Source organism: Rattus norvegicus, chromosome 4 (assembly GCF_021556685.1).
Source record: "Rattus norvegicus strain SHRSP/BbbUtx chromosome 4, alternate assembly SHRSP_T2T, whole genome shotgun sequence".
In the NCBI taxonomy this organism is placed as follows: domain Eukaryota; kingdom Metazoa; phylum Chordata; class Mammalia; order Rodentia; family Muridae; genus Rattus; species Rattus norvegicus.
The window spans coordinates 170164424-170180735 of record NC_141537.1 but is presented as its reverse complement, the minus strand read 5'-3'; the positions used below and the strand labels follow the sequence as shown (position 1 = coordinate 170180735).

At 48.7% G+C, this 16312-nt stretch overlaps 1 protein-coding gene across 4 annotated transcripts in view; it reads right to left on the bottom strand.

Moving 5' to 3' along the window:
• Nucleotides 1-827: 827 nt before the first annotated feature.
• The window catches only part of Fam234b (family with sequence similarity 234, member B), a 41255-nt gene continuing 25770 nt past the window's right edge, over nt 828-16312 (bottom strand). For 3 of the 4 annotated variants that reach the window (XM_087658285.1, XM_087658286.1, XM_087658287.1), the window contains exons 6-13: nt 14933-15080; nt 14465-14606; nt 13209-13352; nt 12944-13025; nt 10872-11027; nt 5347-5464; nt 3586-3806; nt 828-3094 (exon numbers count right to left, since the gene is read on the bottom strand). In XM_087658285.1, coding sequence (XP_087514411.1) covers nt 3089-3094; nt 3586-3806; nt 5347-5464; nt 10872-11027; nt 12944-13025; nt 13209-13352; nt 14465-14606; nt 14933-15080 — 1017 coding nt within the window. In that variant the 3' untranslated portion in view covers nt 828-3088. The remainder of the gene's footprint in view (nt 3095-3585; nt 3807-5346; nt 5465-10871; nt 11028-12943; nt 13026-13208; nt 13353-14464; nt 14607-14932; nt 15081-16312) is intronic. The other variant, NM_001108652.1, reaches the window with a different exon arrangement.

Sequence of the window (16312 nt, the reverse complement as noted above, 5' to 3'; positions counted from 1 at the left end):
AGCTGAGCCATCTGATGGTGGCTTATCTGCGATGTGCTCGGATCCCTGAGGGAGTCAGGCGCAGGAAGATAGAGGCACCACGAGGGCGTCCTGAGCACTTGCATTACAAGTGTCTCGAGCCCTCGTGGTGGCCAGTAAAGCATGATTAAACGGGCTGGTTAGAGTCGGAAAGAAGGCTCGGTGGTTCAGAGCCCTGGCTGCTCTTGCGGAGGACCTGCGTTCCACTCACGGTGGCATTCCACCATCTGTAACTCCAGCTCCAGGGGATCTAGCGCCCTCTCCTGGCCCCCACAGGCACAAGCATGTGCGTATGGGCCAGACATACGGGCAGGCAAACCACCCATATACACAGAATAAATCTCAAAACAGCTTTTTAAAAAATTAGGCTGGTGAAGTGGCTCGGAGGTTAAGTGCTTACCACACATGCCTGACAGCCTGAAGTGGGTTCCTGGATCCCTCAGTGGAAGGAAACGGACTAAAAGTTGTCTTCTAACGTCTGCACACGTGCCGTGGCACATAAAATAATAAAATTTTAAAACAATATGGCCCTAAAAGCCATTAGGAGGGTAGCATGCTACCACATGGAGGTTTCTACAACCTATAGCATCAGGATCCCTTCTAGAAATGGCCTCCCGGGCTCCCAGAGGAGTCTCACACAGTCTCATTCTACCGTTGAGACCGGGCAGATGTTCCCCTATGGAGACCCACTTGTCCATCTCAAACTGGTCCTGTTTTACCCACAAGGGATGCCAGCCGTCTACGCACCTTCATTCTACAAGGGAAGTAGAATCCTGGTTAGCAAGAAGAACGAGAAGGGCACACGTGTGTCTGCCTGTACACAGCGTTTATTTGTTCTGTAGCAGTTTACATGTTAAACGGTACTTTCCGGCAACAAACCCGGCTGCTCCTCAACGCAGGTAACGTGGACAGCCGTTCACATTACTGGGGTTAACTGGTGTCACCTCGCCACATGTTCGGGGGCTGGTGAGGAGGATGTGCAGGGTGGGGAGGGGGGCTTACGAAGGAAGGAAAGGGGAAGCCGAGAGGAGGGGAGACCCTTGCCCTGCACAGGGCACTACTTCCGAGGAGTGCTCAGGTTGGTTCTGCGGGCTGCCACATTGAACACTTCCTATCTTGGATAACTGGGTGAGCCGTTGCCTGCGAGGAGGAGGAAGTTTAGGAAGGCGTTTGACACGAGGCCGGATGAAGCTGTCTCAGCCCTTAGCTACCTTTCTGTACCAGCTGCAACAGGAGGTAAGCCTAGAGTTTCCATTGCACTCAGTGAGGAAGCGACTCACACTTCTAGTAAGGAGAAGTTAGGGTGTTATTTACCAGAACACGGAGCATTCAGTGACAGCATCTGTGTCGCTTCCTCTCCCCTAAGACTCAGCCAGCATAAACAGCCTCCAGCGACACCAGGTCTCCCCTGGGCAGCTTTGTATCTTACCCCTTCCTGCACTGACTGGCTTCTCCATGAACATCGCTGCAGAGGACACCCTGTGCCTACGGGGACTCAACCAGGCCTTATGACAACCACCCATTTGACATGTTGGTCCACTGAAAACTAGTCCACAACCCAAACTATATTCTAAGCCCTTTTATTGGCAGAAATTCAACTTACTAGAAATGAACCTAGAACCATCTTCAGACTCTAAAAGGATCCCATTCATTGTTTCCCCTACTCAAAGCCAACCTGGCCCCATATGACTTTGGAATATGTTTTTCTGGCCTTTATGGCAGAGGTACCACCAAGTCTGGTGAGGCCAGTCTGCAGGATGGACCAGGTACCAACCTCTGTTACCCATAACACCTATTGTAGGCAATTCATAGTAGCCCCTTACACCTAGAATCTAGTTTCCTGGGATTTCTTTATTAACGCAAGCTAAACAGACACACGCCCAAGTGAGGAGAGAACCTGTTTTTTCCTCAAGAACAAGTTTTCATTGGCCACCATGAGAACGGACAACATATCGGATAATGACAGACATTTGAAAGAGTTAAAAGAGGTCACGCATTTACATAGAAGGGGCAGAAAAGGATGGCGATAGTTCTGAAGAACTTGACTATTATAAAAAGTTGCAGTATTTACAAGAGAACTAACTCAGAATATGCTCCAACGCTCTACAAGGAGGAAAGAACATGGGTCAGAGCGGAAACAGATCCCTGAATGAAAGAGGACTCGGGAAGAGATGGAGATGCCTCAGAGAAGACTCAGAGCAAGAGGGTAGAGCGGCGGCAGGACAAGGCCGTGGGACTGCCAACCTTTAAGTCGAGGACAGTGTGCATGCAACCCCTCTGCCGTTACTGCAGAATCGAAGCTCATAGCTGCAGCGCCATCTAAGCGCAAAGGGCATGACACAAGGACCTGGACAGTGGAGTCTTCGAAAGTCCCTCCCTACCCCCTCTGTGACAGAAGCATGTCTGTTCTCATGGCCACTCAACAGGTGGAGAGTCTAGGAGACAGACAGAGGAGCCTACTGCATAACCAGCCCCATCGTAACGTCCAGTGTTTCTCACTGCTGTCTAGAGTTGGAGAGGAACCACAGTACAGGCGGAGGGAAAACAGTAGTGTGTGACCCTCAGGATCAGAGATAGGCCATCCAGACACAGCAAGATGGCTGAGCCAGACGAACTTCACGAGGTCAAGAAATGGGATCCCTGAAGCTTGGGGCGTATCTCAAAAGAAATTGTTACAACATTGGACACACAGACACACGCACACACACGCACGCACACGCACACGCACACACAGGGCCTAATACAAAACAACACTTATCCTGCTCTAGGCCTCTGGATTTCCCCACAAGGGTTTATAAATTAAAGGTACAAAAAAAAAATAAAAAATAGAACAGCTCTAAGTCACATTTCCAAATGATCCACACAGAGTTCTCAGGAGAAGGGGTTAGTGCAAGGACAGGAAGGTTTCGAGACTCCCCAGCTAAGCGGACCACGCTACGTCTCACAGCTCCAACTGGCTGCCAAAGTACAGTGGTCTCAAGTGCTGCGTGGCCCCGAGGTGGTCATCCTGAGGGAACTGACACAGGGGCCGGGCCGGAGAGTTCTTCCGAATCTGAAGAATTCCATTGCACTACATCTGTGGGGAAAGGACTGTTATTACCCTCTTTAAATGGGATTTCCAAAGCAGGGGGAAATCTAAAGATCGGAATGCTTCTTCCCAGTCCTGTAGCTTGGCTCGAGCCCCAGGGACTTGGTCCTTCTCAGTGACAAGCTCTTCAACTTTGAACATGGCACAAAATTTTTTAAGGGAAAGGGCTGGTGTGTTTAGCAAGGTAACTGTAGTATATAGGTTCTGTCAACCGGAGTTGCATGGACGTAAACATCAGTGGTCCCTACGTAAGTAAATGCCAGGAAGATCCAGGAAGATCTACCCCATCCAGTCACTGGGGTGGTTAAGAAATTCCACATCTGTAAGTGCTTGACAACCCACACAGAAGAAAACGAACTTCTGTAACTGTCCACTAACCACTAAACCTGTGTCAGAACATGTGTGAGCCTCACACGTAGATGTGATTTAAAAAGTTTTTTTTTCGTTTTTAGTTAAGAAGTAATTAATAAGCTAGTTACCTGGTAGGGAGAATCAACAAACTTTATCCTAGATAGGAATCTTCGCAGTTCCCCACGGCCGATTTTCGGGGTGGTCTCCTTCAGCTGAACCATCTGGCCTTCCATGAGTCCCCAGCGCAGGCTAAGCTTGCTGACCACCAGAGAGGTAGTGTGTCCTTCGGGGCTCATCCCGGTTGTCCTGGTGACATAAAAGGCATCTTTCCAGATGTCGTTGACTCCAACTGAGGAAGGACAAGGACGAGAAGCAGTTAGCAGGAGAGGGATGGCTCTGGCCAGCAGCGCAGCTCATCATGGCGTGGGTTTGCACAACAAGCACAAGCTCCTGCACTCGACTCCCTGCCTTGGCTTTAAAATAGGAATTAGCAGTGCTAGTCTGAAAGGGAAGAACGTGAGGTTCTGCCTCCTTTCTCCTTCCATACAACTGTAGAGCTTTACTCCCTGTCAGGCTCACTGGCACCTCCCCTTACTACGCTGTCACTATGGGCTTCAAACTCAGCCAGTGTCCCTCCCATCCGTTGCTTCAGCTCGCTCTGCTTCTTCTATAGCTGCTCTTCTCTTCTTCTCTGCCCAGGGTTTCAGGCAACTTACTCTGGAGGACACACAGACCACAGGGCAGAGTGTTGGCCTAGCTTGGTAGGCAGCCCTGAGCTGGCTCTGTAGCCAAGGACAACCTTTGACTCTCCTGCCTCTACCTCCCCGGTGTTGGGATCAAACCCCAGGCCTCTTGCGTGCCAGGCAAGCATTCTGCCGAGTGGGCTACATCCCCGGCCTGTGAGATTCTTATTTACCGAGTCTCATGAAGAAGTTGCAAACCAGCTTATTTATATGTCGTGCGTGGATTTGCAAGCCGACGCCCACCCACTCCCCAGCCAGTTGACAGCCTGCACGTTCCAGATGAGCTTTTCTGTCCCATGAAGCCCAGGGCGTAGAGGACAGCAGATGGTACTGCCTCAGCTCAAGGTTGTAAGGAGCAAGTTGACGGGAGGCAATAAAAAGGCATGAAGGAGTTTGGTGTGAGAGTTACACACCTGCAATCAAACACTTGGGAGGTAAAGGCAGGATGGTTCAAGGCCATCCTCAGCTACAGAACCAGTCTGAGGTCAGCCTGCTCTGTATGAGGCCTGTCAAATTGTTCCCTCCCCAGCTGGAAAAGAAAGACACCGGGGAGATGTGGCTAGACTGGTCTCTCTCCTTGCCCACCCAGCTGAGACCCGCAGACAGCAGTAGGCCTGTTTCCAGGGCTGAGGTTCCTGAATGATGTCTTTCCAGGATACGCTCTCAAGTCTGCTTTATAGTTGACTTAGACAGATGCACAATGAAGAATACTCCCAAACGTTCAGAGTGGTCAGGTTATCGGTAACAATTCTCCTCTGCTTCTTTCTTCTGTTGACTCCACTTTCGATACAATGTATTTAATATTCACAGAAGCAAGGCTAAACCAACATTATTATCCTTCCATTATCCTTCCATTATTCCCCACACAGTTAACTGCCAATCCTAAACCCTACAGTCATCGGGTACACAGTGGAGGCTCCACCATCACCCCTGGAGTCCTGGAGTGAGGGTACACCTCCCCTCAGCTCTCAGCGCATCCAGAGACTATGTATTCTCACCCTAGAACTCTGAGAAAGCTCCCCAGCGATGCCCTGGTTTGGGGTACACCAAGCGAAGTAACACTACTGCCTCTTGGAATGCCCTTATCCTTCCCTTGGTGAGCAAAGGTATCGATCGGCAGGACACTCTTGTGTCACGGGGACTCACCCTCCGCAGCTGTCACTATGCCGGTGGTGTTGCTCAGGTCCAGGAGGACAGAGGGGAAGGCTGGATGCAGCAGGTAAAGGTGGTAAAGACCGGAAGGCTCGGCTCCTGAGCTGTCGTCCTGGCAACAGTCACAGAAAAGGAGAGCACGGGTGACCACACTTCCCACATGGGACACCCTCAGGGGAAGGAGCAGAGCAGAGGGGTCCAGTCAGACCCTGTCCTGATCCCAGTTACAGGGACCGTGTGATTACACAGAGGCCAGAGCACAGGTTTCTCCCGACTCTAAGCCATCGTCTGCAGCCAACAATGTATAAGGGAGAAAGAGAGGGAAAAAGGAAGGAAGGAAGGGAAGGAGGAGAAAAGGAGGAGGGAAAGAAGGAAAAGAGGACAGAAGGAGGAGGGAAGGAAGGAAAGGAGGAGGGAAGGAAGGAAAGGAGCAGGGAAGGGAGGAAGAGGAGGAAGGAAGAGGAGGAGGAGGGAAGGAGAAGGGAAGGTGGAGGGAAGAGAAGACTTGCACGTGTAAGCAGAAAGGAGGGAACGCAGAGGAGAGAGAGCAGGAAGTCTGTGGAGACTCCTGTCTTCGACCTAGGGCAGAGCTGGAATTCTCTCATCCTTACAGCAGGTAAGACTCTGCAGAGAGAAAAACTGTCCTGAACAGTAGCCACATCTCTCTCCTTTCGTTGTACGCCAAAACCAACTGCACAGGGCTAGCATATGACTCCATGGTCGTCTTGCCTAGCGTATATAAAGACTTGGTTTGACAGCAATAGCAAGCATCAGGGTAAATACCAGAATCACCTAGCAGCCCCTCAGAGAGCCAGACTTACTAAACCAAGGAAAACCACCAATTATAAATACAATGTGCTAAGATCTGAGTGCTGACGAAACCGGCAGCAGGAGAAACACCCACAGGGGCACTTTATCATCATGCCTTCTGAGTGGGGATGGACGGACTGTGGTAGCCCATGTGTGGACAGCCACACACTTGTTAAAGTACAGAGATAGTTGGATCCCGCCTCCAAGGACTCTATATGAGAAGCACCCTTCTGACGGGGAAGCGGGTCCAGGACACTCCCTCGGTGAGGCCTTAAAGCAGAGGAATCCATTTCTGTCTGCCCATGTATGGAGGGACAGACCATAGGCTCAGCTAACATGACATGAAAATAACTGAACGCTTCCCTCACGCCTACAGAATGGAGCCCAACGTTCGCAGCACAAAAGTTGAAGCGTTTCAGTCTGGGTGCCACGCAGCATGCTTTAAACCCAGCACTTGGGAGGCAAAGGCATAGGAACTTTGGTGAGTTCAAGGCCGGCATGGTCTATATCGTGAGTTCCAGGATGGCCAGGGCTATGTAGAAAGATGCCATCTCAAAAGCAAAGCAAAATGAAAACAAAAGCAAAACCGACCGACCACACAAAAAGCTAATGCTCTCACATCATTGAACTCTAAACTCCATCTGCACTTGTTTGTTACCAACCCTGTGCTTTAAGAAACTTCTGAGGATATTCTCCATCCACATCAAATCCTTCTGGTTCCTTAAAGAGCCAGTGCCAATCACTCACATTGTCTCCGCCCATCTAAGCACCCTCCCCACCGCAGCCTCCTATATAACCTCTCGTCCTCAGCCCTAACTTGTAACCAACCTCCTTCACAAAATACTCCCTAATCGCCCTTGACTAAAATCAATGTCCCTTCTTTTGTTCACACACCTGTGTATGTTGTGTGTATGCGTATATGGGCCCATGTGCCACAGTGTGCAAGCAGAGGTTGGAAGACTCCTGGTTAGGAGGGAGGGGTGTCAGTTTTCCTCTCTTACCACAGGATTCCCAGGGGTTGAATTCAGGTTGTCAACCTTGGTCAACTTACTCACAAGGACATTTTTATCTTGCCAGCCCCATCCACAGTTCATATCTGGGCCCCCGTGTTCTTAAGATACCCTTGGAGTTCCATACAGGAGTTCATTTGGAAGAGCATCTGGTCCAATCCCCTCATTAGTACATGAGGAAACCAGGACTGAGGGCATGGCTGAACTAGAACCATACCCTGGACTTCAGATAAGTCTGATCCTCAAAGCGAGGGGACAGATTAGCATCTCTGTGAGTACAGAACAGAGGGTCTTAAAAAAAAGAACAAAGTAACTTGTAGGGAGGTCATGGCTGACAAATTCAGAACTGTGTGTCTACCATGCCCCCCTGTCCTGGGACCCCCTGCCTTCTCCAGAGGTTCCTGTTAAGCTCAGTTTCCCACAGATAGTCCCAGCATCTGGCACATAACAAATGAGGCAGAGTGCGTTCCCATTCCCCTGGACTAAGTCAGCTGGGTACGGCTGAGCTCCAACACATTCTAGAGAGCAGCCCCGCCCACCCCACCCTGCTGCTCACACACTCCACCCGGATACTGCGGTATGAGACAAAAAACTGACATCTGCCTTCAAGGTATCAGAGCTTCTTTCCTACCCATGATTCCCACCGACCCCTCAGCTTAGGCCTCCTCTGCACCCAGCTCCCAGCACTCTCCCGCCCTTCTTACACTCTGCTGTCTAAAAATACTGATTTAGAGTCTGGCCAACTTCTGCCCAACAATGATCCAAACAATGATCTCTCCTCGTCCACGGCAGCATATTGTCCTGTGGTTCTGTACATGGTACCTCACGGTGCTTTTCTTACCCCTAACCCACCCATGACTACCACTGTAGTCAGTCTGCAGTTAAGGACACTATAGTTAGTCTGCAGTTGAGGACACTGTAGTCAGTCTGTAGTTGAGGACGCTGTAGTCAGTCTGTAGTTAAGGACACTGTAGTCAGTCTGCAGTTAAGGACACTATAGTTAGTCTGCAGTTAAGGACACTGTAGTCAGTCTGCAGTTAAGGACAGTGTAGTCAGTCTGTAGTTGAGGATGCTGTAGTCAGTCTATAGTTAAGGACACTGTAGTCAGTCTGCAGTTAAGGACACTGTAGTCAGTCTGTAGTTAAGGACACTGTAGTCAGTCTGTAGTTGAGGACACTGTAGTCAGTCAGTCTGTAGTTGAGGACACTGTAGTCAGTCAGTCTGTAGTTAAGGACACTGTAGTCAGTCAGTCTGTAGTTAAGGACACTGTAGTCAGTCTGTAGTTGAGGACGCTGTAGTCAGTCTGTAGTTAAGGACACTGTAGTCAGTCTGTAGTTAAGGACACTGTAGTCAGTCTGTAGTTAAGGACACTGTAGTCAGTCTGTAGTTAAGGACACTGTAGTCAGTCTGCAGTTGAGGACACTGTAGTCAGTCTGCAGTTGAGGACACTGTAGTCAGTCTGTAGTTGAGGACGCTGTAGTCAGTCAGTCTGTAGTTAAGGACACTGTAGTCAGTCTGCAGTTGAGGACACTGTAGTCAGTCAGTCTGCAGTTGAGGACACTGTAGTCAGTCAGTCTGCAGTTGAGGACACTGTAGTCAGTCTGCAGTTGAGGACACTGTAGTCAGTCTGTAGTTGAGGACGCTGTAGTCAGTCTGCAGTTGAGGACACTGTAGTCAGTCTGTAGTTAAGGTCACTGTAGTCAGTCAGTCTGCAGTAGAGGACACTGTAGTCAGTCTGCAGTTAAGGACAGTGTAGTCAGTCTGTAGTTGAGGATGCTGTAGTCAGTCTGTAGTCAAGGACACTGTACTCAGTCTGTAGTCAGTCTGCAGTTGAGGACACTGTAGTCAGTCTGTAGTTAAGGTCACTGTAGTCAGTCTGTAGTTAAGGACACTGTAGTTAGTCAGTCTGTAGTTAAGAACACTGTAGTCAGTCTGCAGTTGAGGACACTGTAGTCAGTCTGCAGTTGAGGACACTGTAGTCAGTCTGCAGTTGAGGACACTGTAGTCAGTCTGAGTTGAGGACACTGTAGTCAGTCTGCAGTTGAGGACACTGTAGTCAGTCTGCAGTCGAGGACACTGTAGTCAGTCTGCAGTTAAGGACAGTGTAGTCAGTCTGTAGTTGAGGATGCTGTAGTCAGTCTGTAGTCAAGGACACTGTACTCAGTCTGTAGTCAGTCTGCAGTTGAGGACACTGTAGTCAGTCAGTCTGTAGTTGAGGACACTGTAGTCAGTCTGTAGTTAAGGTCACTGTAGTCAGTCTGTAGTTAAGGACACTGTAGTTAGTCAGTCTGTAGTTAAGGACACTGTAGTCAGTCTGCAGTTGAGGACACTGTAGTCAGTCTGCAGTTGAGGACACTGTAGTCAGTCTGAGTTGAGGACACTGTAGTCAGTCTGCAGTTGAGGACACTGTAGTCAGTCTGCAGTTGAGGACACTGTAGTCAGTCTGCAGTTAAGGACACTGTAGTCAGTCTGTAGTTAAGGACGCTGTAGTCAGTCTGTAGTTAAGGACACTGTAGTCAGTCTGCAGTTAAGGACACTGTAGTCAGTCTGTAGTTAAGGACGCTGTAGTCAGTCTGTAGTTAAGGACACTGTAGTCAGTCTGCAGTTAAGGACAGTGTAGTCAGTCTGTAGTTGAGGACGCTGTAGTCAGTCTGTAGTTAAGGACACTATAGTCAGTCTGCAGTTAAGGACACTATAGTTAGTCTGCAGTTGAGGACACTGTAGTCAGTCAGTCTGCAGTTGAGGACACTGTAGTCAGTCAGTCTGTAGTTAAGGACACTGTAGTCAGTCTGCAGTTGAGGACACTGTAGTCAGTCAGTCTGTAGTTAAGGACACTGTAGTCAGTCTGTAGTTGAGGACACTGTAGTCAGTCTGTAGTTGAGGACACTGTAGTCAGTCAGTCTGTAGTTAAGGACACTGTAGTCAGTCAGTCTGTAGTTAAGGACACTGTAGTCAGTCTGCAGTTAAGGACACTGTAGTCAGTCTGTACTTAAGGACACTGTAGTCAGTCAGTCTGTAGTTGAGGACACTGTAGTCAGTCTGTAGTTGAGGACGCTGTAGTCAGTCTGTAGTTGAGGACACTGTAGTCAGTCTGTAGTTAAGGACACTGTAGTCAGTCTGCAGTTGAGGACACTGTAGTCAGTCTGCAGTTGAGGACACTGTAGTCAGTCAGTCTGTAGTTAAGGACACTGTAGTCAGTCTGCAGTTAAGGACACTGTAGTCAGTCTGTACTTAAGGACACTGTAGTCAGTCAGTCTGTAGTTGAGGACACTGTAGTCAGTCTGTAGTTGAGGACGCTGTAGTCAGTCTGTAGTTGAGGACACTGTAGTCAGTCTGTAGTTAAGGACACTGTAGTCAGTCTGCAGTTGAGGACACTGTAGTCAGTCTGCAGTTGAGGACACTGTAGTCAGTCTGCAGTTGAGGACGCTGTAGTCAGTCTGTAGTTGAGGACACTGTAGTCAGTCTGTAGTTGAGGGCAGCAGCCAGTGTTCGCATCCTTCATGAGAAGGCAAAGGGGAAGACCACCTGGGGAGCACAAATCTGTTTCCACTCAAGCCCTTAGAAGGTGACTGCTGAGAAAACATCACAAGCCCCAGTCAGCCCCGTGGAGCCACCGCAGCTATGGCTGTGAGACAGAGAAGGGAACTGCCCCACCCTCCCCCATTCCCACCGCCTATCCCTCTATCCCCCCTCACTCACAGAACTGAGAGAGGCAGCAGTCAGCGCTTCTGCCCAGAAGAGGAAGACGGACTTCTGGTCTGAAGTGATTGCAGAAGTGGTTGGGGTTTCCTTCACGTGACATGGAACCCTGTAACTCCAGACGATGGAGCCAGAGCTGCCGTCTACCACCGTCATCTGCGAATGAGAAGATGGGGAGAGCCGGTCCATAGGAGAGCAGAGGACAAGAAAGCACAAAGGCAGACGTTAAGGCAAACACTCCCGAGAGCGGGTATTCATCCTCCTCCATGTTTGTGAGGCGCTGGGCTCCAATACCTGACATGACATGGGGACAGAGCCAGTCCCTTTATACAGGGCAAGCATTTGCACATAGCTACACACGCTCTCGTGTGCACTTAGATCATTTTCTAGGTTACCTGCTGGACCTACTGCAGGGTAATGAACGCCAAATCAACAGTTGTTGCAGTGCTACTTAAGAAATAGTAAGAGGAAAGTCTGCAAGGCTGAAGCATAAACAGTTTTATTGGCCATTTTCGGCCCCTAGTTGGTTGGCTTTGATTGTCAACATAAAATCTAGGCAGGTTGTTTTTTAAAACTAAAACTCGGAGCTGTGCAGCGGTGTGCACACCTTCAATCTCAGTGCTCAGGAGGTAGAGGCAAGAGGGCTGCTGTGAGTTCAAGGCTAGCCTGGTCCACAGAGAGAGATCCAGGATAGCCAGGGCTACACGGAGAAACCCTTTCTCAAAAAAGCAAAACAAAGGAACACAAAAACTCTATAACTCTGAACACTGAATGGAAAATGGCTGCCAAAGCATTGCGTCCGCCTACACACAACCTTGCAGAAAAGGCGAAATGCTCACACCGTGGGTCAGCATCCCTCAACCTGTCATGGCACCTCTGCCTCTGAGCTCTGGTCTTAGTGTTCCTGACCTGGTTATCTGTGCTGTGCATAGCATAAATCCAATCTTAAAGACCCTACCCATGTCTTTAAGCAAAAGCTTCCCACATGCCCAGACACTGAGCTCTGACTTCTCTAAACCTGATTGTGACTGTATTGGAATAAGACATCCATTTATACCTACCTTTCCCTACCCAGACTTGTAAATGATCCCTCCCACCTAACTGTAAAGTACAGGCTCCAGAAAGAACCTAAAATTAGTCTAGAAAAGCTGCTATTACTCATTGAGAAGTGGACACTAGCCCAAATGCTTGAATTATCCTAGATGCACAGAACACATGAAACTCAAGAAGGATGACCAAAATGTGAATGCTTCACTCCTTCTTTAAAAGGGGAACAAGAATACCCTTGGCAGGGAATAGAGAGGCAAAGTTTAGAACAGAGGCAGAAGGAACACCCATTCAGAGCCACATGTGGCCCATACATATACAGCCACCAAACTAGACAAGATGGATGAAGCAAAGAAGTGCAGGCCGAGAGGAACCGGATGTAGATCTCTCCTGAGAGACACACCCAGAATACAGAAAATACATAGGCGAATGCCAGCAGCAAACCACTGAACTGAGAACAGGACCCCCATTGAAGGAATTAGAGAAAGAACTGGAAGAGCTTGAAGGGGCTCGAGACCCCATATGAACAACAATGTCAAGCAACCAGAGCTTCCAGGGACTAAGGCACTACCTAAAGACTATACATGGACTGACCCTGGACTCTGACCTCATAGGTAGCAATGAATATCCTAGTAAGAGCACCAGTGGAAGGGGAAGCCCTTGGTCCTGCCAAGAATGAACCCCCAGTGAACGTGAGTGTTGGGGGGAGGGCGGTAATGGGGGGAGGATGGGGAGGGGAAGGGGAGGGGGACGGGTTAGGGGGATGTTGGCCCGGAAACCGGGAAAGGGAATAACAATCGAAATGTAAATAAGAAATACCCAAGTTAATAAAGATGGAAAAAAAAAAGCTGCTATTGCAGATGTTAGCAAAGGTCTGTGAGTTTCCACTTTATCCATCTACTAGACTGGAGTTCTCTGAAGGGAGAGACCAGGCTTCCAGTTCTTATTCTTCCCAGTGTCTCACCCAGGGCTGGACACAGCTCGTTCTTTCCGAACGTTCTGATTGATTCGAGACCCTCTTTTACCTTTTTCATCCCAACTCCGTCTTGTGTCTGCAGAAGGAAGTCCAGCGTCTGGTCATCAGTGAAATACCCAGGAGTGGGCTGGCTGCAGACAGACAAGGGGGCAATCAACAGTATTTACAGAAAGAAAGGGCGCCTCCCTCCTTCCCCTCCCCTGCACCAGCCTCGGGCAACGAGCAATCGGTTTAGATAATTTTAACCCGGGAGAGTTAACTCTGAGGAGAGTTGCTCAGAACAGCAGTCACCGAGGGTGCTCTGCGCTGCGAACCTGCGCAGGCCTTGAAGATTCAGTTTCCAGTGAGGCGTAAGGTCTTGTCCCCTAAGCAGGACCAGGCCTTGTCTGGTTGTAATCAGGAGGCTGCTGCTGTTGGAATCTGGTGCCTTCACCAACTGGAGAAGCTCAACTCCATCACTACATTGAACAAAAACCCAACAGTCACTCTCTGGTGTGGATGAGAAATGTGTTCAGTTTGATGTTTGATGTTTGATGACAACTGTGTATTCAATTGTCCCTTAGTGTCTGGTGCCAGGACCTACTGCAGGTACCAAATTCACATGCCCATCATCCTTACACTGAACGATACATTTTCTCCATACAACCAGTATCCTCCTATGTAATGTGAGCCATGTCTAGATTAGTCATAACTCTCAGTACAATGTATAAATGTTTGCAATCTACACACTTTAGGAAATAATGACAAGAAAAAAACGGCCTGTACGTGTTGGGTGCATACACAATTCTTTCCAAATATTTTCAATTTGCAGAGGAGTGAACCGCAGTCCATGATGTGGACTCCCAACTCTTCCTGGTTGGAAATCCTCTCTACTTGGACCCTCTGGGGACAGTAACAGAGCCAAGGACAAGGACACAGAGGACAGGCAGAGATGGGAACAGGTGGCCTGAAATTGTCATTAAGCTTGGGCAGTAACTCTTGGCATTGACTTCATCAAATTATTTCTTTTTCTACATTACTGGAACCATTCCATCAAATTCGCTAAAATAACATGATAATACCGGAGGAGGGAAAATGCTAGAAATGACTTGCAACTTCTGACAGAAAGGAACAAAACAATTATTACTCAAGCCAAGAGTTGTGTAGGTAAAATACATAGATCACTGCATATGACAACACAAGTTGAGAAGTACATAAAAATTAAAATATTTTATTTCATGTATCCTGTTCCTGGTCTATCATGATGAATCTTTGGTTAGGAGGAAAATACAGGGAAGAAAAGGTGAAAGCTTCCACACAGCTTTCCAGCCATTTTATAAATGCATCCTTTAGCTGTCCTAACCATGTTAGTACCAATCCTTATAGTCTATGTATGACATAATCCTACAGCCAACATTCCACACCAAGAGACACGATTCCTCGCTGTGTTTGGCATAGGTTGGTATTTTAAGGTTAGCTCCCCTTCCCCACACCTCTGCCCTCACTCACTAGTCAGCGCAAACTCAGAGACCCCATGATGTATGAGTCTCCAGAAGGCCTCTCTACAGTCAAAGACATGGATGGGCAATACCTGTAAACATCGATGAGCTCAGAAAGGTTGACAGATCTGTGCTTCTCCCATTCGGGCTCTTCTATCTGCAGAGAGGGTGGTGAGCTGTCTCGGTTTTGGGCCTGAACAAAAATGTCCCGCAGGGCGACGGCTTGTATGTTTCCTAGTGCCACAGGAAGAGCCAACACTGAGAAGCTGGGTTTAAAAGAACTCGCCCAGGCTATCTCCCAGGGTGGGGTTCTGGGCAGGGGACACAGGGCGGATCCCACCCCAGTGCGGTCCCACTTGGAGTGATGGGAAAGTGATCAAGCTGATGCTGGTTGTCCCTCTCCAGAGACCGCATCAAGGGGAGGCAGAGTTCATGACCTGCAGTAGGGGACAGGCCCTATAATGGAGACGGAAAAGAGCCAACGCCAGCAGCCCCTGTCTCACAGGAGCCAGGACACCTACACCAGGGGAGCAGAAGCCAAAGCCAGCCTTGCTTCTTACCAAAGCCAAACAGGATGTAGACAGCTCCACTGGCGGTGATGTAAACCTGGGGACCAATCAGATTCCCCACTCCCACGATGTTATACTTCACAGGTCGGCCCACGGGACTCCCTGTTCGGCCAGATACGAGCAGGAAACACAGATCTGGCTGAAGAAGTAAAAGAAAGGAGCCGTATTAATAGAGCCTTTCATTTCCGAAGGCTTCATGAGCTAAGTGGTTGGAGAGCACGAAGCCTAACGTGCTTGCTCATTCCCCCGGAGATAAGAACCGGGGCGAATGCATACTCCCGATTAGATGTGTATGAAGAGTATCTAAGATTCCTCAGATGAGGAATCACAGTGGTCATCGACTGTGTCATCGCCTAAAGATGGAGAGTTAAATATACGATGCTGATACAAGGGAGGGTCTTTACTCAATAACCAGTTTTTACCAGAGAGATCCGAATGACCAGCTTGAGAGGAGTTAGAATCCCCAAGGAAACACAGCTCTGGGTGTCTCTGAAGATGTTTCTAGAAAGCTTTTTTCTTTTTCTTTTTTTTAAAAATATTTATCTTAAGTATCCTGTTTTTAGGATTTGTTTGTTTATGTATATGACTACTCTGTCGCAGTCTTCAGACTCACCAGAAGAGGGCATCGGATCCCATTACAGTTGGTTGTGAGCCACCATGTGGTTGCTGGGAATTGAACTCAGGACCTCTGGAAGAGTAGTCAGTGCTCTTAACCACTGAGCCATCTCTCCAGCTAGAAAGTTTAATCAAGTAGGAAGACCAAATCTAGATGTGGGCAGCTTCATCCTATCAGCTTGGGGTCTTAACTGAACAAAAATTAAAAAAAAAAAAAAAATCAGGGCCTACGGAGAAGGCTGTTGTAAGTACTTGTTGTTCAACCATGAGGACCGGTGTTCCGATCCCAGGACTGAAGTCAGGCAGCTTATGAATCCCTGCAACTCTGGCTCTGGGATCAAAACTCATCTGCCTCCCAAGGACACTCACATACACACATGTGTGCACAAAGACTCATACAGACATACATACAAACACATGCACACACATAAATGAAATTTAGTTGCAATAGAAAGAAAGGAGTGAGCATGGACTTCCCTGCTTCCTGACTGTGGATACAATGTGACAGTGCCTCAGCTTCTGCTGCCCCCACCATGCCTTCCCCGCATCCTGGCTCTTGACACTGTAAGACACGGTGAAACCTTCCTCCCCTCAGATGACTTTGCCAGGTATTAGATCTCAGCAGTGGCTAACACACTGGTGTGCCCCTGTATCAGCCCACAGAATTCTCCTACAACGTCACATGTCTGGCCTGGCCACTGTCAAGTTCGCTCTGGAAATCAGTAACACTTCTCTGCAAATGGCCAGCTGGTGGAT